Raw genomic sequence first — 20640 nt, forward strand, 5'->3', positions numbered from 1 at the left:
GATAAATGTGACCATGAACTGCAGTTAATATCTCAACAACACACTGTACCTGCTCCAAGGTGGACTGGGAGAAGTTGTAGTCTTCAAAGTTGAAGTTTTGCTTGGCTGAAGATAAACGGAGATTAGGAAGATTAATGACATTGAATGACTCAGCAGATTCAGAGTGAGTGTGTGTGTGTGTGTGTGTGTGTGTGTGTGTGTGTGTGTGTGTGTGTGTGTGTGTGTGTGTGTGTGTGTGTGTGACTCACCACTCTCTAACTGAGAGAATGCCTTTGCCAGAGATTTGACATCCTCCATGGGAATCTTGTAAACCATCAGAGTAGCAAAGCTGCATAGAAAGAATGTATCGACATTGTGAGGCGTTCACTTGTAATAAATAATGACGAAGCATAACATTATTTGATTAAAGGCAAATGTAGTTTTAGCGGTATTTAGCAGCGCTTGCATGTGTGTTTAAGGCACGTCTGCACGAGATGCTTTCTGACACTATGGGTGTTTGTAAGTGTTGGTAAATATGATGTCCTCTATTGTTTGTTTTTATGTTGTTTTTATGTTTCATGTGGAACTAAATTGATGCAGGTCTCCCTTGTAAAAGAGATCCGTGATCTCAAGGGACCTATCTGTCTAAATAAAGGTTTGAAATGAAATGAAATGTGTTCCAAGTAGAGGCTATATTTCCCACAAATCACTACAGTACCAAGGAATTAGAAAAAGTGTTGCTTTGGTAAAATTGGTAGAATATGTGTTAGAGCCAGTCTTTTGTTTTATAAAAAGGGCCACTTCATTGTGATCTGTAGTCATGACGTTAGTCGAAGCGCAGATTTTAACCGTTAAAGTTATACAAGCCAACAAAGAAAGAAAGAAAGACCACCTGCGTTTTTATTATTTTATTTGAGTTTTTGTTTGATTTGTTCTGACTATTGTAAAGGCCTGTTTTCCTTGTTGAATGTGTGAAAGGGTAATTATTTTATTTGGAGTAAACACACATACACCAGAGGCCAAACAAGTCATCCCAAATGTGAGTAGAACCAATCTGAAGGAAAAGCATTAGAGCTGTCAGTTTAATGCGTCTACTGTAAGTGGCTTGATAGAAAACAAAGGAAGGAAACCGCGACAATATGTATACTTCACTATAAAAAAGGGACTCATCTCATTTTTGTGCTCTACTTTTTCCTTCTTAGTGTGCATACTATTCTGCCTATCCTTCACATTTAGTTTGTTTACATTTTCACTCTATATTGTCTCATAGTCTGCATAATATGCTCCCTTTCTTCCTGTTTTGTTCGGATTATTTGCATGTTTCGAGACACACATTCCGCTATCAGAATCAGACTTAATATGATTTGCTTTGGTGTAAGAAAAAATAAATATAATAAAAAGAAAGTAATTTTATAAAATAAACTCTTTAGCATTAAAAAAAGAATAAAGACAAGTATTAACACCACATTTAAATATACAAAATAACCTAAAAAGCTAAAACACTTTGGACAATGAATATATGACAGTATTATATATACCTCTCCTGCCGGGCAGCGTGGGGGAATATTCGGAGAATCTCTTTGTGCAGCAGCGCCACCGGCTGCAGCCCCGTCAGCTCCTCTCTGAGCTTCACCTCCAGACTGTAGCCGCGACCGTATTTCCCTTTTAAATGTTGGATAGAGCCGATGCATCTGATGAGAGAGAAAATCAAAAGCAGTGATTCAGGGATCCTTTCCTTCAGCATACGCCCCATCACAGACTAACGCACTAACCTGAGCTGTCCGGACACCATGATGGCGACGCGGTCACACACGGCCTCCGCCTCCTCCATGTAGTGCGTGGTGAGGATGGCTCCCCGCTGACGGTTCTTGAAGGCAGCACGAATGGCCCTCCTACACAAAGCAGAGACCGAGGTCAGAGGCTTCAAATGAAGACACCTCCACTACCAAGTGTCCTTCAGCAGAATAATCAATGAGTCATGCTCCAGAGCCGAGCCTACTCTGTGACCAAGGTCATCACAAAGGAAAACTACATCGAATACTGTGACAGAAATAACATAAAAAATGAACGAGTGTCAAGTTTAAACGCTAAGTGTATTTTATTTTACATTTTTTTATATCCAGTAATTGCTCAATTCTAGTTATTTTACAAGACAAAACAGTCTTGTAAAATAACTAGAATTGAGCAATTACTGGATATAAAAAAATGTCAAAACCTAATTATCGTACTTCTTCTTTCAAATTATTTTCCATCTCAGAAAGTATTCCTTCTGTATTATTTTATAGTAGTTTAGCCTCTATTTCTGTGACTATGTTTTTTTCTCGTTTCTTATTGCCTTTATAAAATCTTTAAGCCAGGATTCCCCCTTCGACATCTCTAGAGTATAAAAAAAGGCCAATTAAAAAAAGATGTGAAGTCTTCAAACAACAATAAAGGATTGGATTTTATTGTAATGTATTTTTGTAAAAGCCAGAATTTTCTATGTGAAAATGTCAAAGAGATGTTTTCTACAAAATGCGTCTTAATTATTATAAATGTACGATTCCAGGCATAACATTGTGCAAGAAAAAATAAAACAAGAAAAAAATGAATCAAACCTTTTCCTTTGACATCAAATGTAACACAGGTTAACATTCAAACCTGGTAAAGTAGGAGAATGGTAATGCAGAAGAGCCTCACCACATGCGCTGTTTGGACTTGGGGTCCATCCCTGAGGACGGCTCATCCAGTAAGACGATCTGAGGATTCCCGATCATACTCAGAGCAAAGCACAGCTGGAAACAACACAGCAGGGTGGTCAGTTTGGACAAGTTGTTGATGCAAATGGGTCCCTACAACACATCATTTTGGCAGGAAGTTGAGCGGGTTGAATGTGTACAACTCAACAATTTTAACTCCAGTGGCTTTGTAAAGAAATGTTGGACGTGTTCTGACCTTCCTCTTGAGTCCTGCTGACAGGGTCTTGGTTTGTTTATTCAAATGGTCCTTGAGCTCCAGAGCGTTCGCCACACTGAAATCAATAACAACAAAACAACTTGTGAGCTTTTACACGCCAATCATCCCTAAATCCTATACATCATTAGGACACTTTCTAAAGGTGGGATACTCCTGGTTGATCAGTATACGCAGATCAATTCAAGGGATAAATAATCAAATACTGTGAGTGGAGTGACCATGACCAGTGTTCATTTTGTAAAATGCCAGCACCACCTTTGACTAAATTAACATGAAATATAGTTGACAGAAAGAAAGATAATAGACAAATGCTGTTTGAATTTCTCTCAAGGTGTTCATGAGTATTCACATTCACAACAACGTGACCCGGAAAAATAACCTCCTCCAGTCTTGGCTGTCGGCCCCTCAGGAATAATATGAGGTTAGTTACGTCTTTAGTTATGTCTTTGTAAGTTAAACTTACAAAGACATTTGGCTCAGGACTAAATTGAACATGTACTGAACTTCAAAAACTACATTCAAGGTGAAATGCAAAATGAATACCAATAGATTACAGTTACAAAAAACATTCATATTGAAAAAAGTGTGATTGCATATTGGAAGAGGGAGGCAACAGATGCAGTGGGGAGGATAAAAGTGTGAAGCAAAGTAACCTGAGGCTTACCGTTTGATGATGTCAGGAACATCGTGTCCTTTCAGGCCCTTGATGGCAGCGTAGATCTCCAGATGTTCCTGCAGTGTGATCCTGGGCCACAGAGGGTTCACCTGAGGACAGTAGCCCACATGCTCCAGAGGATTCTCCACCGGACGGAACTCTGTGCTGTAGTCCCCCATCAGCACCTGGACAAAGGCCATGAAAAGGAAAATACAAACATTTATTTTGTCTTTAAATTGAAGCTATTTCCAGATGAGAGGGCCACACATGTAATCACTCATAATATCACACTATCGCAGCAAGGGGAAGCTTTGCATTTAACAGCATATCTGAAAAAAGACTTCAGATTAAGGATTCAAATTAAAAAAGGAAGTATTTGACGATGATGAGGGAAGATGTTTGGAGTCATCTGAAGTTGCACATCATAAACCGGGTCAACATTTGTGAAATTACTTCAAATTACAAAAATCCACACTAAATCTTTATATAGGAATCTGGAGCTAATAGAGACAAGGAGAGCAGCTTCAGTCATATCTGTACCTGGCCTGAGGTGGGGTCAGTGTCCCCCGACAGCATGTGCATGATGGTGCTTTTTCCTGATCCGTTGGGGCCTAACAGTCCAAGAACTTCCCCTGTAAAAACAGCAGAAATGAAGACTATGGCTGCACGGTTTCTTCATGGATGGGAACAATCCAAACATTTGATCACCATGCAATCAAAGCATTATCTGGCTTCACAGAAAGAGTAAACACACCTTTGCGAACGCAGAAAGAGATGTTCTTCGTTGCCTCTTTCCTCCCCTTGTTCAGAGAAAAGCTTTCTCTCCTGCCTTTGTACTGCTTGCTCAGGTTACTCACAACCACCGCTGGTTTCTAAATGAACACGACACAGGGAAGAGGAATTAACTTCAGCGAATACCTCACGATGGCTAGGGGGTGCACTGATCAGGACGATTCCTCAGTTAGAATGTTTACAAAGGAACTCAACCTTTGAATGCCGAGCATAGATATTCATTGTGTTTAATGTCACAGCTCAAGATTAGGCCACACTTATATAATCAGTATTATACTAATTGTAGAATTATTTTCCATAGGCTGCATAGTAAAGCATTGTAACTTCATAATCATTTACCAAATTCAATGCATGTCTTTATCTAATTAAATAAAAAGCACCATAAATTCATGTTTTTACGGTTGATGTTATCATAAAATGTGACGGCAGCCATTTGTAACTTCGTTAAAAAAAAGGTTGCTCTACATGTGGGCCAATTTACATAATAATGATAATGCATTTATTTTATGTACTTTCAAGGCTCTCTAGGTCACCGTACAAACACATAAAAAACAAGATACACAATACATAACACCAGCATAAGAGACATAAACAAGACAATGCAGTATATCAATCAATCAAATAAATTAAACAGAGGATGTGTGATGGATAAGGATCAGGGTGGATATGCGAGTGTGCAGATATATGTTTTGAGGCGTGATTTGAAAATGGGGAGAGAGTCAGTGTTGCGGATGTCAGGTGGGAGGGAGTTCCAGAGGCGGGGTGCAGAGCGGCTGAAGGCTCTAGACCCCATGGTGGTTAAACGGAAGGGGGGTGCAGTGAGGCTGAGGGAAGCAGAAGATCTGAGTGTGCGGATGGGTGTGTTGATGTGCAGGAGGTCGGAGAGGTACAGAGGAGTGAGGGTATGGATGGCCTTAAAGGCGAGGAGCAGAATCTTAAAAACGATACGGGGAGCCAGTGAAGCTGCTGAAGAACAGGAGTGATGTGGTTAATGGAGGGAGTTCTGGTGATGATGCGGGTGGCAGAGTTCTGGACCAGTTGAAGTCTGTGGATGGATTTGAGAGGGAGACCAAAGAGAAGGGAGTTGCAGTAGTCAATGCAGGAAGTGACCAGGGTGTGAACAAGAATGGCGGTGCTCTTAGGGACGGGCGGAGGCGGTTGATGTTGCGTAGATGGAAATAGGCAGACCGAGTGATATGACTGATAGAGATTTGAAAGAAAGTGTGCCGTCGAGACAGAAAGGAAACCGCTCCCTATTTCCCTGAAGCTCACCTCTTCACATGACTGGCAGGTGAGGGCCTCCTTCACTCTGGCCTTCTCCATCCGAACATCCTCATCCTCGTTCAGCCCTTCCTCTATGTTTTTGTCCAGTCTGGGCTTTGACTTGGATGAGATACTGGACATGAAAAATAATGATCATTAAAACATGACATGGGTATCACACACTGGTGTCAAACTAAGAAGCGTGCACTGTTTGTGTAAAATACAGGAAAAAACCCTCTAAATGTCTTAATTATGACTTCAAATCTGATCCCTACCTGCTGATGGTCCTCCCTCCGTAACGGATCTCCAGCCAACGCAGCAGGAAGAGCAGCAGGATGCACTGCAGATAGGGCTGAGCACAGACACAGACATAGAGTATCATATCTGAACACATAGTGTCTGTTTACTGAGCAAAGAAATGTTTGTGTTTGTATATACGTACAGCTACAACTGCAATGAGCAGGTTTTTCCACAAGAAGTTCGCCTCATACAGCGAGGGGAGGAATGTCGACTGGAAACAAGAGCAAAGATCAGTAAGAGGGGGTCCTGATCATACATCAGCGAGCCTCTAAAAGGAATTAACAGCTTGATCTTCACATCTTCACAAGTTCAAGAAAAGCAAGCTGTATCATTTTATATAAACAAGTGAAATGTATACAATAGAGAGTAAATGCGTCTTGTTAACAAAAATCTACAAAAATAGCTTTAATTGAACTGTTATTTCAATTGGAAAAAGTTGCCTTTGCTTTTATAATGGGAGGGTTGATGAGAGCAGGAAGAATACGTAGTACAATACTGTATGTGCATCCAAATATACGGAAGGGTTTAAATCCAACAACCTCCTTTAAACAAGTAGAACAATCCCTTTAATGCAGGTTTTAAACAAAGAGCAACAGAGAAACCCAGAGTTGAGCCCGTACCTTGGTGATGCAGTTGAGGCAGCCCATGAGAGGGTACAGAGGGTTGAAGAAACACAGGGCGTTGTGCAGGTTTCTGGTCAGTTCAGGGTTGTCGTTTACAAATGACAACTGAACCAGCGAGGCCGACACCACACACACCTGAAACATAAGTCACTCAGTTAGTAACCTTTCACGTGACTCCAAAATATGACCATCATACAGTAAGGTAATGGTAAGATAGACACAATAAAACCAATATGAATCTAAAACTCGTTCACAGCATGTGCAGTGTGACATTAGAGCTGCTGAACTACAGCCAATATATACACTTTTTATTTGAGTTATTGTAACATTCCTTTAGGCACTAGTGATCACAGTTCTTAATGAAAATAGAGCTGTAACCACCCTACAAATAGTTTATTCAATGTGAAGCCACAATGCGTCCCGCCTCACCATCATGGAGATTACAGAGAAGAAATCTCTGTTGCTCTGGACTCGAGCGAAGCCAAAAGAACACACATAGGAGAAGAGGATCATGGCTGGACCAAAGCCAACAGTACACAGCACCTAAGAGAACAGAGAAATCATAACAAAATATTTATTGTATCATTGGTTATAGATTTGATTTATAAATGCTACTGCTGACGTATGCTCAGCTTGTTTATCGGATCATTTAAGATCCTGAAGTCTGAGGACTAAAATCAATAATCAGGATAAAATGTTTAGTTCAATACAACCAGGTTTCAAATGTAATACAAGTCCATTTGTAACAGCATCTGGCCGATAACTAGAAGGCTGATGCATGCTCATTGACCATGGACCTTAACCTTGATTTCATGTATAGAATTCTCTAGGTTTGAAAAATGTAGGAAACATTTGGGATAATGAGAGTACAGTACTGAACAAATGTATAAAACGGGTATAGTTTTTTCAGAAATGTTGAAGAAGAAAAGTTAAATATTATACTAGCATTGTGTGTGTAATGTGTTATCTGATGGTTAAATCTGCCAACAATGTGGAACCAAAGGACACGCCTTTTCACATAAACTAAGGCCCCGGCCACACGAGGACGATAACGGTCGTATCTGCTACAGTTCTCTATCAGATAGATGGTTTGGCCACACAAGGCCGACATGGAAACGCAGAAAACGATAACGGTAAGTAGATCTGTAAACTAAACGCTCTGGGGGGGGCAAACGGCTCTGTGTTTACGCCTATATGATAATTTCCTGATAATGTTGAAGCAATAGCCCCGCCTCTCCCCACCCCTCCTGCTCAGAGATCAGCTGCTGGGCTGTCAGAAGAGGGGGAGGAAAAGAGAGGCTCCGTTTTTTATTCTTATATTATTATTAGGGCTGTCAGTCGATTAGAATATTTAATCGCGATTAATCGCACATTTTTGATCTGTTCTAAATGTACCTTAGAGGAATATGTTTCAAGTTTTTAATACTTTTATCAACATATGAGTGGACAAATATGCTTTATGCTAATGTTTATTATCATTTGAACAATGACAAATATCCTCATGAATATTAAACACAACAACCTCTGAACATTACAAATATTCGCCTCAATTCAACCTGGAACCTAATACTGTGTGTGTGTGGGTGTGTGTGTGTGTGTGTGTGTGTGTGTGTGTGTGTGTTGTGTGTGTGTGTGTGTGTGTGTGTGTGTGTGTGTGTGTGTGTGTGTGTGTGTGATGGATCGTTGGAGCTATGTGCAACTCAAGGCATATGCTCGAACCGGAGCTGCCTGGACGCTGCAATCATGTTGCGCACTATCCGTGCTGAGTGTGCTGACTTCTCGTACAATGTCCCACTGTCTGGCTTCCTGCATAAAGTCAAGTGCTCGGCGCAGTTGTGGCGAAATGTCGCTCCTCTGTTTTCATTTAAACAGCTCCTTATATCCGTTAGCGCAGCTAGCTAGCACCAGATGCTAACAACAACAATGCACGTAAGGTCTCTCTCTCGCTCGCTCGGGCCACACATACACACACCCTCCCGGTCCTCCCAACAGCCAGTCGGTGCCTGCCGGTGAGCGTGGAAGTGTGGTCTGCCACAAGCGGGCGGCAGGAGCGGGGCTGTCAGCATCAGCTTGTAGATGGTATTTTAAACTCGATGCGCTCTGAAACTACGGGGCGGCCGAGGAAAAAAAATACACATGCGTTAATCGCGTTAAAATAATTAGTGGCATTTTTTTTTTTTTTGCGTTAACGCGTTATTAACGCGTTAACTTGACAGCCCTAATTATTATATAGAGTCAATCAATCAATCAATCAATTTGTTTTAAAGCTCAATAAATAACAAAGAAGACCTCTGACCGGCACTTTTCTAATTTTGTCCAGAAGATTTAAACTTTAACGGACATGTTGACCGGCGGAAAAAAAATGTTAACGGAAACTCTGCCAAACGGTTCCCTCGTCCCTTGGAAGAGGCGGAGAGGTGGGTGTTTTTCATCTGCTGGTGGACTACTGGAGAGATTTACAACAGGAGCAAACGCTTGCCTCGGGGAGGCAGGAAAATAGCCAGAGCGTCCACAGCGGAGAATAAACAGAAGGGCAACCATGGCAACCATGCGCGGGAAGTCTTCTTCGCTGCTTTTGTGGCAGGAGTACAGCGCCACTTACAGGCCCGGCATATGTACTACAGCGTCTCCAGCGGTTTCGAGCGGTCTCGTGTGAACGGACACGTGGATATACGTGGACGTAGACTTTTTTGATAACGATTGCGGTCCGTTTGCGTTATCGTCCTTGTGTGGCTCCAGCCTAAAGGTATTGTTGTCCAAGAAGGTGTTCACCTAACAAGCTTGTTTTCTGTGAAGTGAAGCATCATGTTTAAAGTACAGACCACAGAGGTGAGGTTGCTGGAGGTGAGCAGGTTTCCGGTGTTGAAGGAGAAGAGGATCATGGTCATGCAGGAGAGGATGAGGTAGTAGAAGGGGATGTCCACCGCTGCTTGGCCGCACCAGTACGCTGACGGGACCAGGCCAGAGATACGCAGTGTGGAGCGACACTTGATCTGAAGGAGAAAAAACATCCAAATATTCACACAGATACGGCCTTATATATGACTGAGATCTATTTGATCATTTTACTATAATTAGGGCTGTAGCAAGTTTTTGTTTACATTCAAAGCTTCTATTGGGGTGAATGTTTGTTGTCATGTTTTAGGACACCATTAGACATACAAATGAAATGCTATTGAATAAAGCCATTGATCCAATTAAATAAATTTTTTTTTTATATATCAACGCTTTTTAAATAAATGGAACTTGTCAGCGCGACAAGAAGCAAATACATGTTTTTTAAAGGCTTTATAAATAGCAACAAATATAGTGCAATATTGAAGCAGATTGTATTGTTATATAAAAACATTTTTGGAAAAGGCTAATCATTATCTTTAACTAAGAAAGCTGCGCATTTTGTGTATTTAAATGTAAATGTGATGAAAGATCCAGCCCTGATTATAGCCAACAGTATTAAACATCTGCAGAAGAGTAAAGGAAGGTTGTTGCGATGGTGGTCTCTGCTCTACAGGAGAGTAAGGGGCACTAATGGAGCAACTGTATCTTTCAGGACTTGGGACCTGTGATAGGCCAACTGCATCTAACACAAAAAAACACGTAACCACGACATACCCGAACCTTTGTCACATGTGATCCCCTTCTTTCATGTTACCTGCTGCTTTCCATTTCTCAAACTGTCCAATGAAGTGCCACAAAAACATTGTTTAAAATTCACATGTAGCAAAGGAGAGGTTTATGAGTGCACAGTAGTTGGGTTACAACTAACAATTATTTGCATTGTAATTTAATCTTCTAATTATTTCCTGGATTCATAGTTTATCCTTTGGTTTTCAATATGTCAGAAAGTACTGACATTTTTTGTTCCCAGATTCTAAAAGTCCAAGGTGAAGTCTTTAAAGTCTTAGTTTGTCAGTCCAAAACCTAAAGATGTGAATAATATATCATACAAAATACAGAAAACAAGCATTTCTGCCAATTATGCATACAAAATAACTGACTAAATATTATTAAAAGTTGGTGATTTTTTTAAATGTCAATAATCACTTTAATTGCAGCAGCTCTGCAGAATATTTCCCTATATGAGCCCCTTTGCAGTAAAATCACTCCTATCTTTCTTTTAGGTACAAAGCTATGGTTACAATTCAAAATCAAGAAATAAAAAACCTTAACTTTCTTAAAACTTTTATCTTTGCTAAATAATTCCCTTGTTGTACAGATCAAAAATATCGTTAGAATCATTATCAGTGGGAGTTAGTGATTACCTCTCTGTCTCGAGTGTGGTCCATGGCGAAATACGCAGGCATCCCAGCAGCCAGCATCCCCAGAATGATGGCCTCTATGTATACCAGAGCATAGGACGTGGCATCGGGCATTTGCTGAGAGATGGCACAATGAAAATATTTAGAATCTTCAAATGGCACAGGGTAAAAGGATATATATGATCTGCTCATATGAAAGTAACATGGGCTGAGTCATTGATATACAAGGATCATTTAGGGGCTGAAGTATGTCTTTAAATACTCACATAATCAAATGGTTTGGTCCAGGTTCTTATCTGTCCAGTGCCATTCAGACCTCTTAGAAGAGCGTTGCTTAATACATTGACAGCCATTGGCAAGGAGTGAACGGTGGTGCTGTTGAACGCAACACTGTACCTGAACCCCTGTCGACATACAGAAACAAAGTGTTAACACAGTCCACTCAATCTAAATATAAGGCTCTCAGTTGGAGTACTTAGCAGCACTTAAACAAAGAGCCCTTCATCTGGAACATTACTAACATAACTGCTAATTTTTTGTTTTAATTGAATCTGTACGATAATAACCTTGCTGGATCCTGTCACGTTGATGGCGGCGCTGTGGGGGGCTGCAGCCATGTAGTCACTGTGTTTCATCAGATCTACTTTGAGGTCCTGAGACTCCAGGTTGTGGATGAAGTCAGAAATATCAGAGCCTGTTGGCACAACAACAAAAACAACACTTCAAACCAATGTGCTAGAAAACAGCTGATGTAAGGAGCTCCAAATGCAGAGAGAGTAAAGGAATACTGAAAGGGTCATCCTCGTTAGAATTACACCCATGGGACAGTTCCCATTGACTCTCTTCTCAGGTGTAATTGAACAGTTGTACAGCAGTTAGAAGTCGGTCACAATATTTACAGTATGCAAATCTTTCTTTGCATAATGGCTGTGAATACATACTTATCCTTTAGAACATCTCCCGAACTCACCTGAGGAGTTCTGAACCAGGAGGCCGGTAGAGTATCTGTGCGGCATCTCGTTTTTGTTGAGGAGGTAAATGGGTAGAAACTGGCGTTCTGAGGAGTGAATCTGGATGTTTCCTGTGGCCAGAGAAAGGACGAGCACTGCAGCCACAAACACCAGGAACAGGGCCAGACTGCAAGGAAAGACAGGACCAATCAGTGGAACCCACAATGTTTCAAAAACACAAAAGGGCACATTGTAGAGCATAATATAAACCTTTTAACCATGTGTTTAAATTACATATTTGATCAGTTACCTAAGTCTGCTATAAGAGAAATATAGTTTAAGGTAAGTTTAGTAGGGAAAAATAGTTAGCAAAAATAAATATTATCAAACACAGGTTATAGTACATTAAATATGTACATTAAATCACTGCCTTTATCACAATTTGCTCTTTGATAAAGTGCAAATCTATGTTTTACAATGATATAGAATCTACCTTTTATTTCCTCAAAGTGTATTTCTATTTATTGAGAGTGTTGTTGAGAAGTTGTCCAAATAGTGCAGTTTGTGCCTTTTATAAATTAGATATATATTGATAATTAAACATGTTTAAACTAGTAAAGTGCAGTTAGCATCAAACGGAGTCAGATCTTCATTTTCTCCCAGGCTCCCTTTCACTTAAGATGGAGGCAAACAAAACAAAAAACAGGAATGTGTTCATCTTGCATTAGGCCTAACTTAAGTGGATCATGACATATTGGGTATGGAACTAATCTGCAGATGACTTCCAAATTAGACTAACTTCTAATAAAGCCTGCAAAATACTAGGTACGGCTTGTTTTAGCATAGCTGAATGCTGGATATACGTTTTGGAAGCGGTTACTGATAAGTGACGCTTAAGAATAGTGGTACTTGTTTTCAAACATGATTTGTCTCTGAACACTCACGTGTAAATGAAGGCTTTCCTCTCCCTACGCATGTTGAGCATGTGCAGCCAGGCCACGGTGCTGAACTGCTGCCGCCACAGAGCGTGACCCGACACGACGTCAGACTTGTTGTCAGAGAAGGTCAGCAGCCGCTGGTCCGTATCGTCCACAGAGGCGTTGTCACCTTCCTCCTCCGTCTGCTCCCGATTAAACACACTGTAGTCTGAAGACAGGAAACAAACAAACTGAAAAACACTCCTACGGGATTTATTGAGATCTGCTTAGGTGACACACTCACCAGCTTGGTCTACTTCGGTCTCTGCCTCTAAACGAAGAAAAACATCCTCCAGGGTTGTCATAGAAACCCCATAGTTGATAATTCCCAGATTGGGTTGGCAATCGATCTCCGAAAACAAGCCTGAGAAACAGAAATGAATTAGTACTGGGTGCTGGTCCAATGCTGTTACATTGAAAGCTTAGTCACAAATGAGTCATTATTTCAACATTTACCTGGGTGGGACGTCATTTAGACAGTAAGAAAGAGGATTTTAATTGTTTTAAGTGTCTGTTGATTCACTATCTAGTGCGGAAAAAGGAAACACAATTGTGAGCAGGCTTGTGAACAACTGATTCAAAAGTTAGAATAAAAAAATGTGTGTGGAGATTCTCGCAAACCTAACATTTCATGCTGCTGCAGCCTTACATTCAAAAGCATCTAGCTGGCAAAACACAGGTTGACGTTTTGAATGAAGTAGTCACAGGAGGACAAACAAAGTGTTTCAGTGAGATTGACACTGAACAAACTGTAATTATTATAAATGGGTCTATAAAACAAGACAAGTGTGCAACCATCCCCATGTGTTTTAGATGTCCCCTAAACTAAGAACGTTCTAGAATGAAGTGTTCCAGCTAAATGTCATAAAGGATCTAAAGGTGGCACTATTAAGTGTTATAGCTAAAAATATATTTGACAAATATTGCTTACAGGAGCAATTTAATGTATCACAATTACAGGGGCAAAAAAGTATTTAGTCAGCCATCAATTGTGCAAGTTCTCCCACTTAAAAAGATGAGAGGGGCCTGTAATTTTCATCCTAGGTATACCTCAACTATGAGAGACAGAATGAGAAAACAAAATCCAGAAAATCACATTGTCTGATTTTTAAAGAATTTATTTGCAAATGATGGTGGAAAATAAGTATTTGGTCAATAACAAAAGTTCATCTCAATACTTTGTTATATACCCTTTGTTGGCAATGACAGAGGTCAAACGTTTTCTGTAAGTCTTCACAAGGTTTTCACACACTGTTGCTGGTATTTTGGCCCATTCCTCCATGCAGATCTCCTCTAGAGCAGTGATGTGTTGGGGCTGTCGCTGGGCAACACAGACTTTCAACTCCCTCCAAAGATTTTCTATGGGGTTGAGATCTGGAGACTGGCTAGGCCACTCCAGGACCTTGAAATGCTTCTTACGAAGCCACTCCTTCGTTGCCCGGGCGGTGTGTTTGGGATCATTGTCATGCTGAAAGACCCAGCCACGTTTCATCTTCAATGCCCTTGCTGATGGAAGGAGGTTGTCACTCAAAATCTCACGATACATGGCCCCATTCATTCTTTCCTTTACACGGATCAGTCGTCCTGGTCCCTTTGCAGAAAAACAGCCCCAAAGCATGATGTTTCCACCCCCATGTTTCACAGTAGGTATGGTGTTCTTTGGATGCAACTCAGCATTCTTTCTCCTCCAAACACGTCTAGTTGAGTTTTTACCAAAAAGTTCTATTTTGGTTTCATCTGACCATATGACATTCTCCCAATCCTCTTCTGGATCATCTAAATGCTCTCTAGCAAACTTCAGACGGGCCTGGACATGTACTGGCTTAAGCAGGGGGACACGTCTGGCACTGCAGGATTTTAGTCCCTGGCGGCGTAGTGTGTTACTGATGGTAGCCTTTGTTACTTTGGTCCCAGCTCTCTGCAGGTCATTGACTAGGTCCCCCCGTGTGGTTCTGGGATTTTTGCTCACCGTTCTTGTGATCATTTTGACCCCACGGGGTGAGATCTTGCGTGGAGCCCCAGATCGAGGGAGATTATCAGTGGTCTTGTATGTCTTCCTTTTTCTAATAATTGCTCCCACAGTTGATTTCTTCACACCAAGCTGCTTACCTATTGCAGATTCAGTCTTCCCAGCCTGGTGCAGGTCTACAATTTTGTTTCTGGTGTCCTTTGACAGCTCTTTGGTCTTGGCCATAGTGGAGTTTGGAGTGTGACTGTTTGAGGTTGTGGACAGGTGTCTTTTATACTGATAACGAGTTCAAACAGGTGCCATTAATACAGTTAACAAGTGGAGGACAGAGGAGGCTCTTAAAGAAGAAGTTACAGGTCTGTGAGAGCCAGAAATCTTGTTTGTTTGTAGGTGACCAAATACTTATGTTACCGAGGAATTTACCAATTAATTCATTAAACATCCTACAATGTGATTTCCTGGATTCTTTCCCCCCATTCTGTCTCTCATAGTTGAAGTGTACCTAGGATGAAAATTACAGGCCTCTCATCTTTTTAAGTGGGAGAACTTGCACAATTGGTGGCTGACTAAATACTTTTTTGCCCCACTGTAAGTAGTTAAAACCTGACTCCCCAACCTACAATTGATGGACTGATAAGGGAAATCTATCTGATAGATAATAACATATCCTCTGAGGATCCAGACAGACGTTTTTTTTTAAGTTGGAGTCCCGCCATTACTGTGCTCTTCTAGTGAGTTGATTTTGGTTCCCCCACATCTCCTGGGCCATTCCAGTGTCTCAACCTTCTGATCAAGGTGTATTTAGTGGCACTGGCCAAATATATGTGATCTAGATTATCATTATCTTTTATTTCATATATCTAATGTTTTAGAATATTTTTCCACTTATTTATTTAGTTCCATTTGTATTGTTTTATCTCATGTTTCTTTCAATGTATTGGCTTTGTAGATACAGCTGATTCTAAAATGAAATCTAAAAACTGTTGACTAAAGTGTGATGTTTGTATAGTGAAACTGAAAATCAAATAAAACCAAGTTAATAAAAACCACAAAAAAAGACTGTAATTTTGGTCATTTATTTGACCTTGAATTAGTTTGAAATATTGCAGCGAGTATTGAAAGACTCAGTCAGCTGTCAGATAAAGAGTTAAAGGTGACAGGCTGTATACCTCCAACTTGTTAACCAAGTCATTGTTTTATACCTTTACTATTTGCTGACTAAGGACTAATATTTAAGGATCGACACTTTAACTAGATGTGAACTGACCTGAAAACATGTCCATGCCCTCCAGAGGCAGAGTGAAGGTCAACTCTGCGTCATGTTGTCGAGATAACTTCGCCTTGGTAACATGCTGCTTGACCAATGACGTGATCTTTTCAGCTTCGCATCCCTCGTTGATAGACATTCTGCGTAAGAGGAAAAACACACTAGTTAAATAATAAGACAAATGTAGGCATTGCCACCATTCCATAAGTTGTTGCAACATAACAAATATATTGACCTGAGATTTCAACATCATTTAATTCATTCATCGGGCCATTTTTCAAAGGGTTACTAAAGGGCCACTTGTTATTATTATGCAAAGATGGGAAGTATTGTAGTGTTTTTATACTTGCCTGAGATGATATCCAACACCACACTTGACTTTGAGATAGAGAGAAGAGCCAACACATTTGAGCTGTCCTTGAGAAATCACAGCTTTGCGATCTGGTGAAAGAAAATACGATCCGTGATGAATAACAATAACAGCAAATTGATAAATGTGATACTTTTGAATTATAGTTGGGAAGAAACACAGTCATTACATGTCTGCAAGTGCATTTATAAGTGCTCAGAAATCCAAAGCAGCTTCATTATAAACACAGCATTTGAGGAAGTTGGCGCTTTCATAAAAATGAACAATGCTTTTTTTAAACTGCCAGGAGCCGAATACAAATATGATGGGTAAATCCATCAGATTTTGTTCATTACACTCAAACAATGTTAAACAGCTGCAATGCTCAAACATTCTAAACTTAAAATCTCAAAAGTTAAGCCTGAATTTTTGCCTTTAGTTTCCAAGTAGGTCATCTGCCTTCTGCTTTTGTGCATGTGGGTGAGTGCATGTTATGTGACAGGGAGGGTTCATACCAGCCAGAATGTCAGCCTCGTCCATGTAGTGTGTGCTGAGGACAGTGACTCTGCCGGCTCTGCGGTTCTTCAGCAGCGTCCACACCTGGTGTCTGGAGCAGGGGTCCATGCCGGCCGTGGGCTCGTCCAAGAGCAAGATCTGAGAGGAGCAGACACCATGCAAACTGCTCAGGGTTCACCCAAGCTGAAGTAACACTGACTGAGAATTCCAGGTAAGCTTCTTCTTCAAACCGTAAAACTATTGTGCAGTAAAACTCAAACATGGAGACATTTTCTGTTGTCATGTTGGTTCAAAAACACTTCAACTTTAGATATCCTTTATGTAAACCGCTGATTTCAAGTACGTTTTAAATGGAATATACTGCAAACTGATATCAAAATGGGGGGGGGGGGGCATCCTGTCGTGCTTCTATTGGCTACTAGTGCTCCAAAACATTATACTTGATAGTTTAAGGGGCAGGATATCTCTTAGAAGTTGACCAATCACAACAGAGCCGGCCAGCTAACCAATCAGAGCAGACTGGGCTCTGGTTTCAGACAGAGGGTGAAAAGAGGTGCTGCAGCACAGGCAGTATGAGAACAATAAAGAGCTTTTTGAACATTAAAGCATGGAGACATGTAGAGACACAACATACAAATATGAAACCTGAAAAAGAGCATGATAGGGCCCCTATAAATAAACAAGTAAACCATAAATAAAAAATAAAAAATGTATCCATTTAAAGCTCCAGGTACCTTAGGATCTCCCAGAATGGCGATGCCCACAGAGAGTTTCCTCTTTTGGCCTCCACTCAGATTTTTGGCCTGAGCAGTCGCAATTTTTTCCAAGTCTAGATCCTTCAGCACTTTGGTAACCTATCAAAGAGAAGAGTCATTAGCCAAATTGGAAAAGATTCCCTTAAAGGTGGGGTAGGTAAGTTTGAGAAACCGGCTCGAGATCGCTAGAATTTGAAAATACACAACCGGAGAAAATCTGCCACTTCCTTTCAGAGCCCCTCCTCCAACACACACGAACGCGCACATGACCAATGAGGGCACGAGATAAGTTTGTGCCCCGATGGGAGGCTGACAGGCAGGTAGGCCATCCAGTTATTTTAGCCGGGCCGATTAAAATGATTGGTCGTGCTTTTTACAGTACTACGGCTTCCACAGATGGAAGTCAAAGCACTTCAGATATTCATTGCTATCGGGATGTTAAGAACATTCCATGGAATATAACAAAAAGTGTATCTCGAGCCGGTTTCTCAAACTTACCTACCCCACCTTTAAATCAATTCACTAAATCAATCAAGAATGATTTGGTGATTATATTGACCACTCAAGACGAATATAAGACAGAGGCTTTTAAACCAGTGTTTAGATAATCACCTCAGCGTCGATGTCCGAGGGTAGGATCCCTTTGATGGCAGCAAACATCCGGAGGTGCTCCTCCACAGTGAGCACATCAAAGATGATGTTAAACTGGGGGCAAATTCCCACCAGCTGCTTCATTTCGGAGCCATCTGCGATCTCTGCTACGGGGGAGCCATAGATGGTGGCCGAGCCGCTGGTGGGCGTGCAGATGCCACACAGGATGTTCATGAGAGTGGACTTTCCAGCCCCGCTGTGTCCCAGCAGAGCGGTGATCTGGCCCTCATAGATGTCAAACGTCAAACCTGACATCATGAAAATCAACCAGAAAAATGCATATTAAGATACCAACAGAGGCATTGTAGGGCAGACCAATACATTGGTTCAGCATTGTTGTTGGGAAACTAAGGAAACCTTTTTTCTGTTTAATAAAAATGTATAAACTTCCAGGCAAAATATTTATATTTCAATCATAATGAAAAAACTGGAAATAAAAAAGGTAATTTTGTAATGTATTTTATACTGTAACAACTTGGGAACAATACAGTTAGAAATGCAACTACGGATAAACCACAGGTCAAACAACCAATTTTGTGCCTGGATTTCTGTACTAATTATTTGAGAGGGTTCGAAAGGTCTGTGGTGCAGGTGAGTTATTTAATATCTTTTCATTTAAACTTTGTTATGAACGTAATTAAATGTAATCTACTAAAGAAAAAACTAAAACTACAATGTTGCCAGGAAAAATGCTAGCAATGCATCTTTAATCACAATCACATGCTAATTGAAAAGCCTTTCAACTTCAAAAGGAAGTGTTTGGGACTCACCTCTCAGAGCCTCCACCACGCTGTCCTTCTCTTTGTACACTTTATGGATGTTATTGATGCTGCCAGAGAAGAAGCATACAGGAAATGAAAAACATTTTTCAAGAAGTGTAAACACAGAAGCAGAGTGAAGAGCAGACTGCTGCCACCGGCCTTTCTCAGCCAGAACAATGGTGTTTGACAATAACCAAGAACAGAGCCAGAGCATTTTTAACTGAGCATGAAACTCTCAAAGTCTCCATTCATCTTTAGTATTAAAAGGCTCCTCCTCAAAGATTCATAGTTTGTGATAAAACAGCATCAACATTTTAATTGACCTGCCAAGGGCAAAATGATGGTGCGACAAAGCATCCTCCATACAAAGCATTTGATCAAACTGTAGTAACTTAGCGATGGAATTCCAACACATTTAACTGCTAGTGCAGATTGTTACCGGATAGCCTCTTTCCCTCTGAACTCAGGTGAAATGGGTTCCACATGCTCGTCGCCACCTGAAGTGCCTTTCACCTCTGCGTCGTATACCGAGCTCACTTCAACGTAACGCTTTCTGCGTTTCGACCAATAGGAAGGCTTCAGGAAGTACACCAGGGACCGCTTCATTCCAAAGTCCCCTGCATTTCAGACAATACTTCATTACACAAGGTAATTGTAATATAACAATGACAGTTTATGATTAAACCTACTGATCCTACAGAGAAATGTGGCTGTTTCGTCTTGCTTAATTAGTTGTAAATTAATTAGTGATTAACTATCTGAATTGACTCACCAGGCAGAACCTGGTCCAGGTAGACAGCTAACAGCAGGTAGAGGATGCAGTCCACAACGAGCATGAACAGGGGCACGTACAGAGGATGAGGGCCGTTAGCCAGGGAGGAGAACACAGCACCATCTCCCTGGGCCTCCAGGTAAACCACCTGGCATATGTAGAAACACACACACTTACAAATCATGTACTAAAGGTCTTAATAATTGCATGGTTCTTAGTGGATTATTTACATTAAATGTACATATGGATTAGCAAAATGACCATCTGTGGCCAATAGATGGGCTGCTAATGTCTCATAGCTAGTTACTGATTGTTATAGGATGTTGAATGTATGGAACCTGGTGAAGGCAAAGCATCATGGGAGGGGAATAATAGCAACTAGCCAGTATTAATTAGCCAAGTTTATATCCAAATATATAACAATTTGCACTTTGCCACATGATTTTATCCTTATACCATAACAAATATTTTTGCTAAACTTTGAATTGTCCTTGCTGCATTACCACTCTTTTTTAATGTGCAACATTTGTTTGCATTAAATAGATGGAATGTCTTGGCCAATCAGGTATTTCATAAAAAGGCATATACTGGAAGATGACCAGTGGAGCATCTTGTGGGTAAGTGTTTGTTACCTGTGCAATCCCGATGGAGAAGGCGCTGGGGGAGAGCAGGCAGAGGAGCCAGACCAGAGGCTGAGGGAAGTCCTTCATCAGCACGGTGAACAGGGACAGGCAGCCGAACACCACCGTCAGCATGGAGCCCACTGTGCTGGCAAACTTGGGCTTCTTAAATAGCGGGGTCATCATGAAGGAGAAAAAGATCTGTGAAACAAGAAAAGAGTCAAAGA

The 20640-nt window shown here is 40.9% G+C and overlaps 1 protein-coding gene across 2 annotated transcripts in view; it reads right to left on the minus strand.

The window, feature by feature from the left end:
* Positions 1-20640, minus strand: part of abca5 (ATP-binding cassette, sub-family A (ABC1), member 5) — a 42391-nt gene that overhangs the window by 10106 nt on the left and 11645 nt on the right. For both annotated transcript variants that reach the window (XM_034227539.1, XM_034227540.1), the window contains exons 8-37: positions 20426-20614; positions 19794-19941; positions 19461-19638; positions 19031-19089; positions 18222-18508; positions 17589-17708; positions 16854-16992; positions 16340-16430; positions 15990-16129; positions 12998-13117; positions 12721-12922; positions 11797-11963; positions 11393-11520; positions 11093-11230; positions 10830-10943; positions 9390-9560; positions 6997-7110; positions 6565-6702; positions 6087-6155; positions 5920-5996; positions 5654-5777; positions 4344-4461; positions 4130-4221; positions 3599-3774; positions 2914-2989; positions 2659-2753; positions 1752-1871; positions 1518-1670; positions 249-328; positions 50-105 (exon numbers count right to left, since the gene is read on the minus strand). In XM_034227539.1, coding sequence (XP_034083430.1) covers positions 50-105; positions 249-328; positions 1518-1670; positions 1752-1871; positions 2659-2753; positions 2914-2989; positions 3599-3774; positions 4130-4221; positions 4344-4461; positions 5654-5777; positions 5920-5996; positions 6087-6155; positions 6565-6702; positions 6997-7110; positions 9390-9560; positions 10830-10943; positions 11093-11230; positions 11393-11520; positions 11797-11963; positions 12721-12922; positions 12998-13117; positions 15990-16129; positions 16340-16430; positions 16854-16992; positions 17589-17708; positions 18222-18508; positions 19031-19089; positions 19461-19638; positions 19794-19941; positions 20426-20614 — 3879 coding nt within the window. The remainder of the gene's footprint in view (positions 1-49; positions 106-248; positions 329-1517; positions 1671-1751; positions 1872-2658; positions 2754-2913; positions 2990-3598; positions 3775-4129; positions 4222-4343; positions 4462-5653; positions 5778-5919; positions 5997-6086; positions 6156-6564; positions 6703-6996; positions 7111-9389; positions 9561-10829; positions 10944-11092; positions 11231-11392; positions 11521-11796; positions 11964-12720; positions 12923-12997; positions 13118-15989; positions 16130-16339; positions 16431-16853; positions 16993-17588; positions 17709-18221; positions 18509-19030; positions 19090-19460; positions 19639-19793; positions 19942-20425; positions 20615-20640) is intronic.

The sequence above is a fragment of the Gymnodraco acuticeps genome, unplaced genomic scaffold, assembly GCF_902827175.1.
Source record: "Gymnodraco acuticeps unplaced genomic scaffold, fGymAcu1.1, whole genome shotgun sequence".
Lineage (NCBI taxonomy): Eukaryota > Metazoa > Chordata > Actinopteri > Perciformes > Bathydraconidae > Gymnodraco > Gymnodraco acuticeps.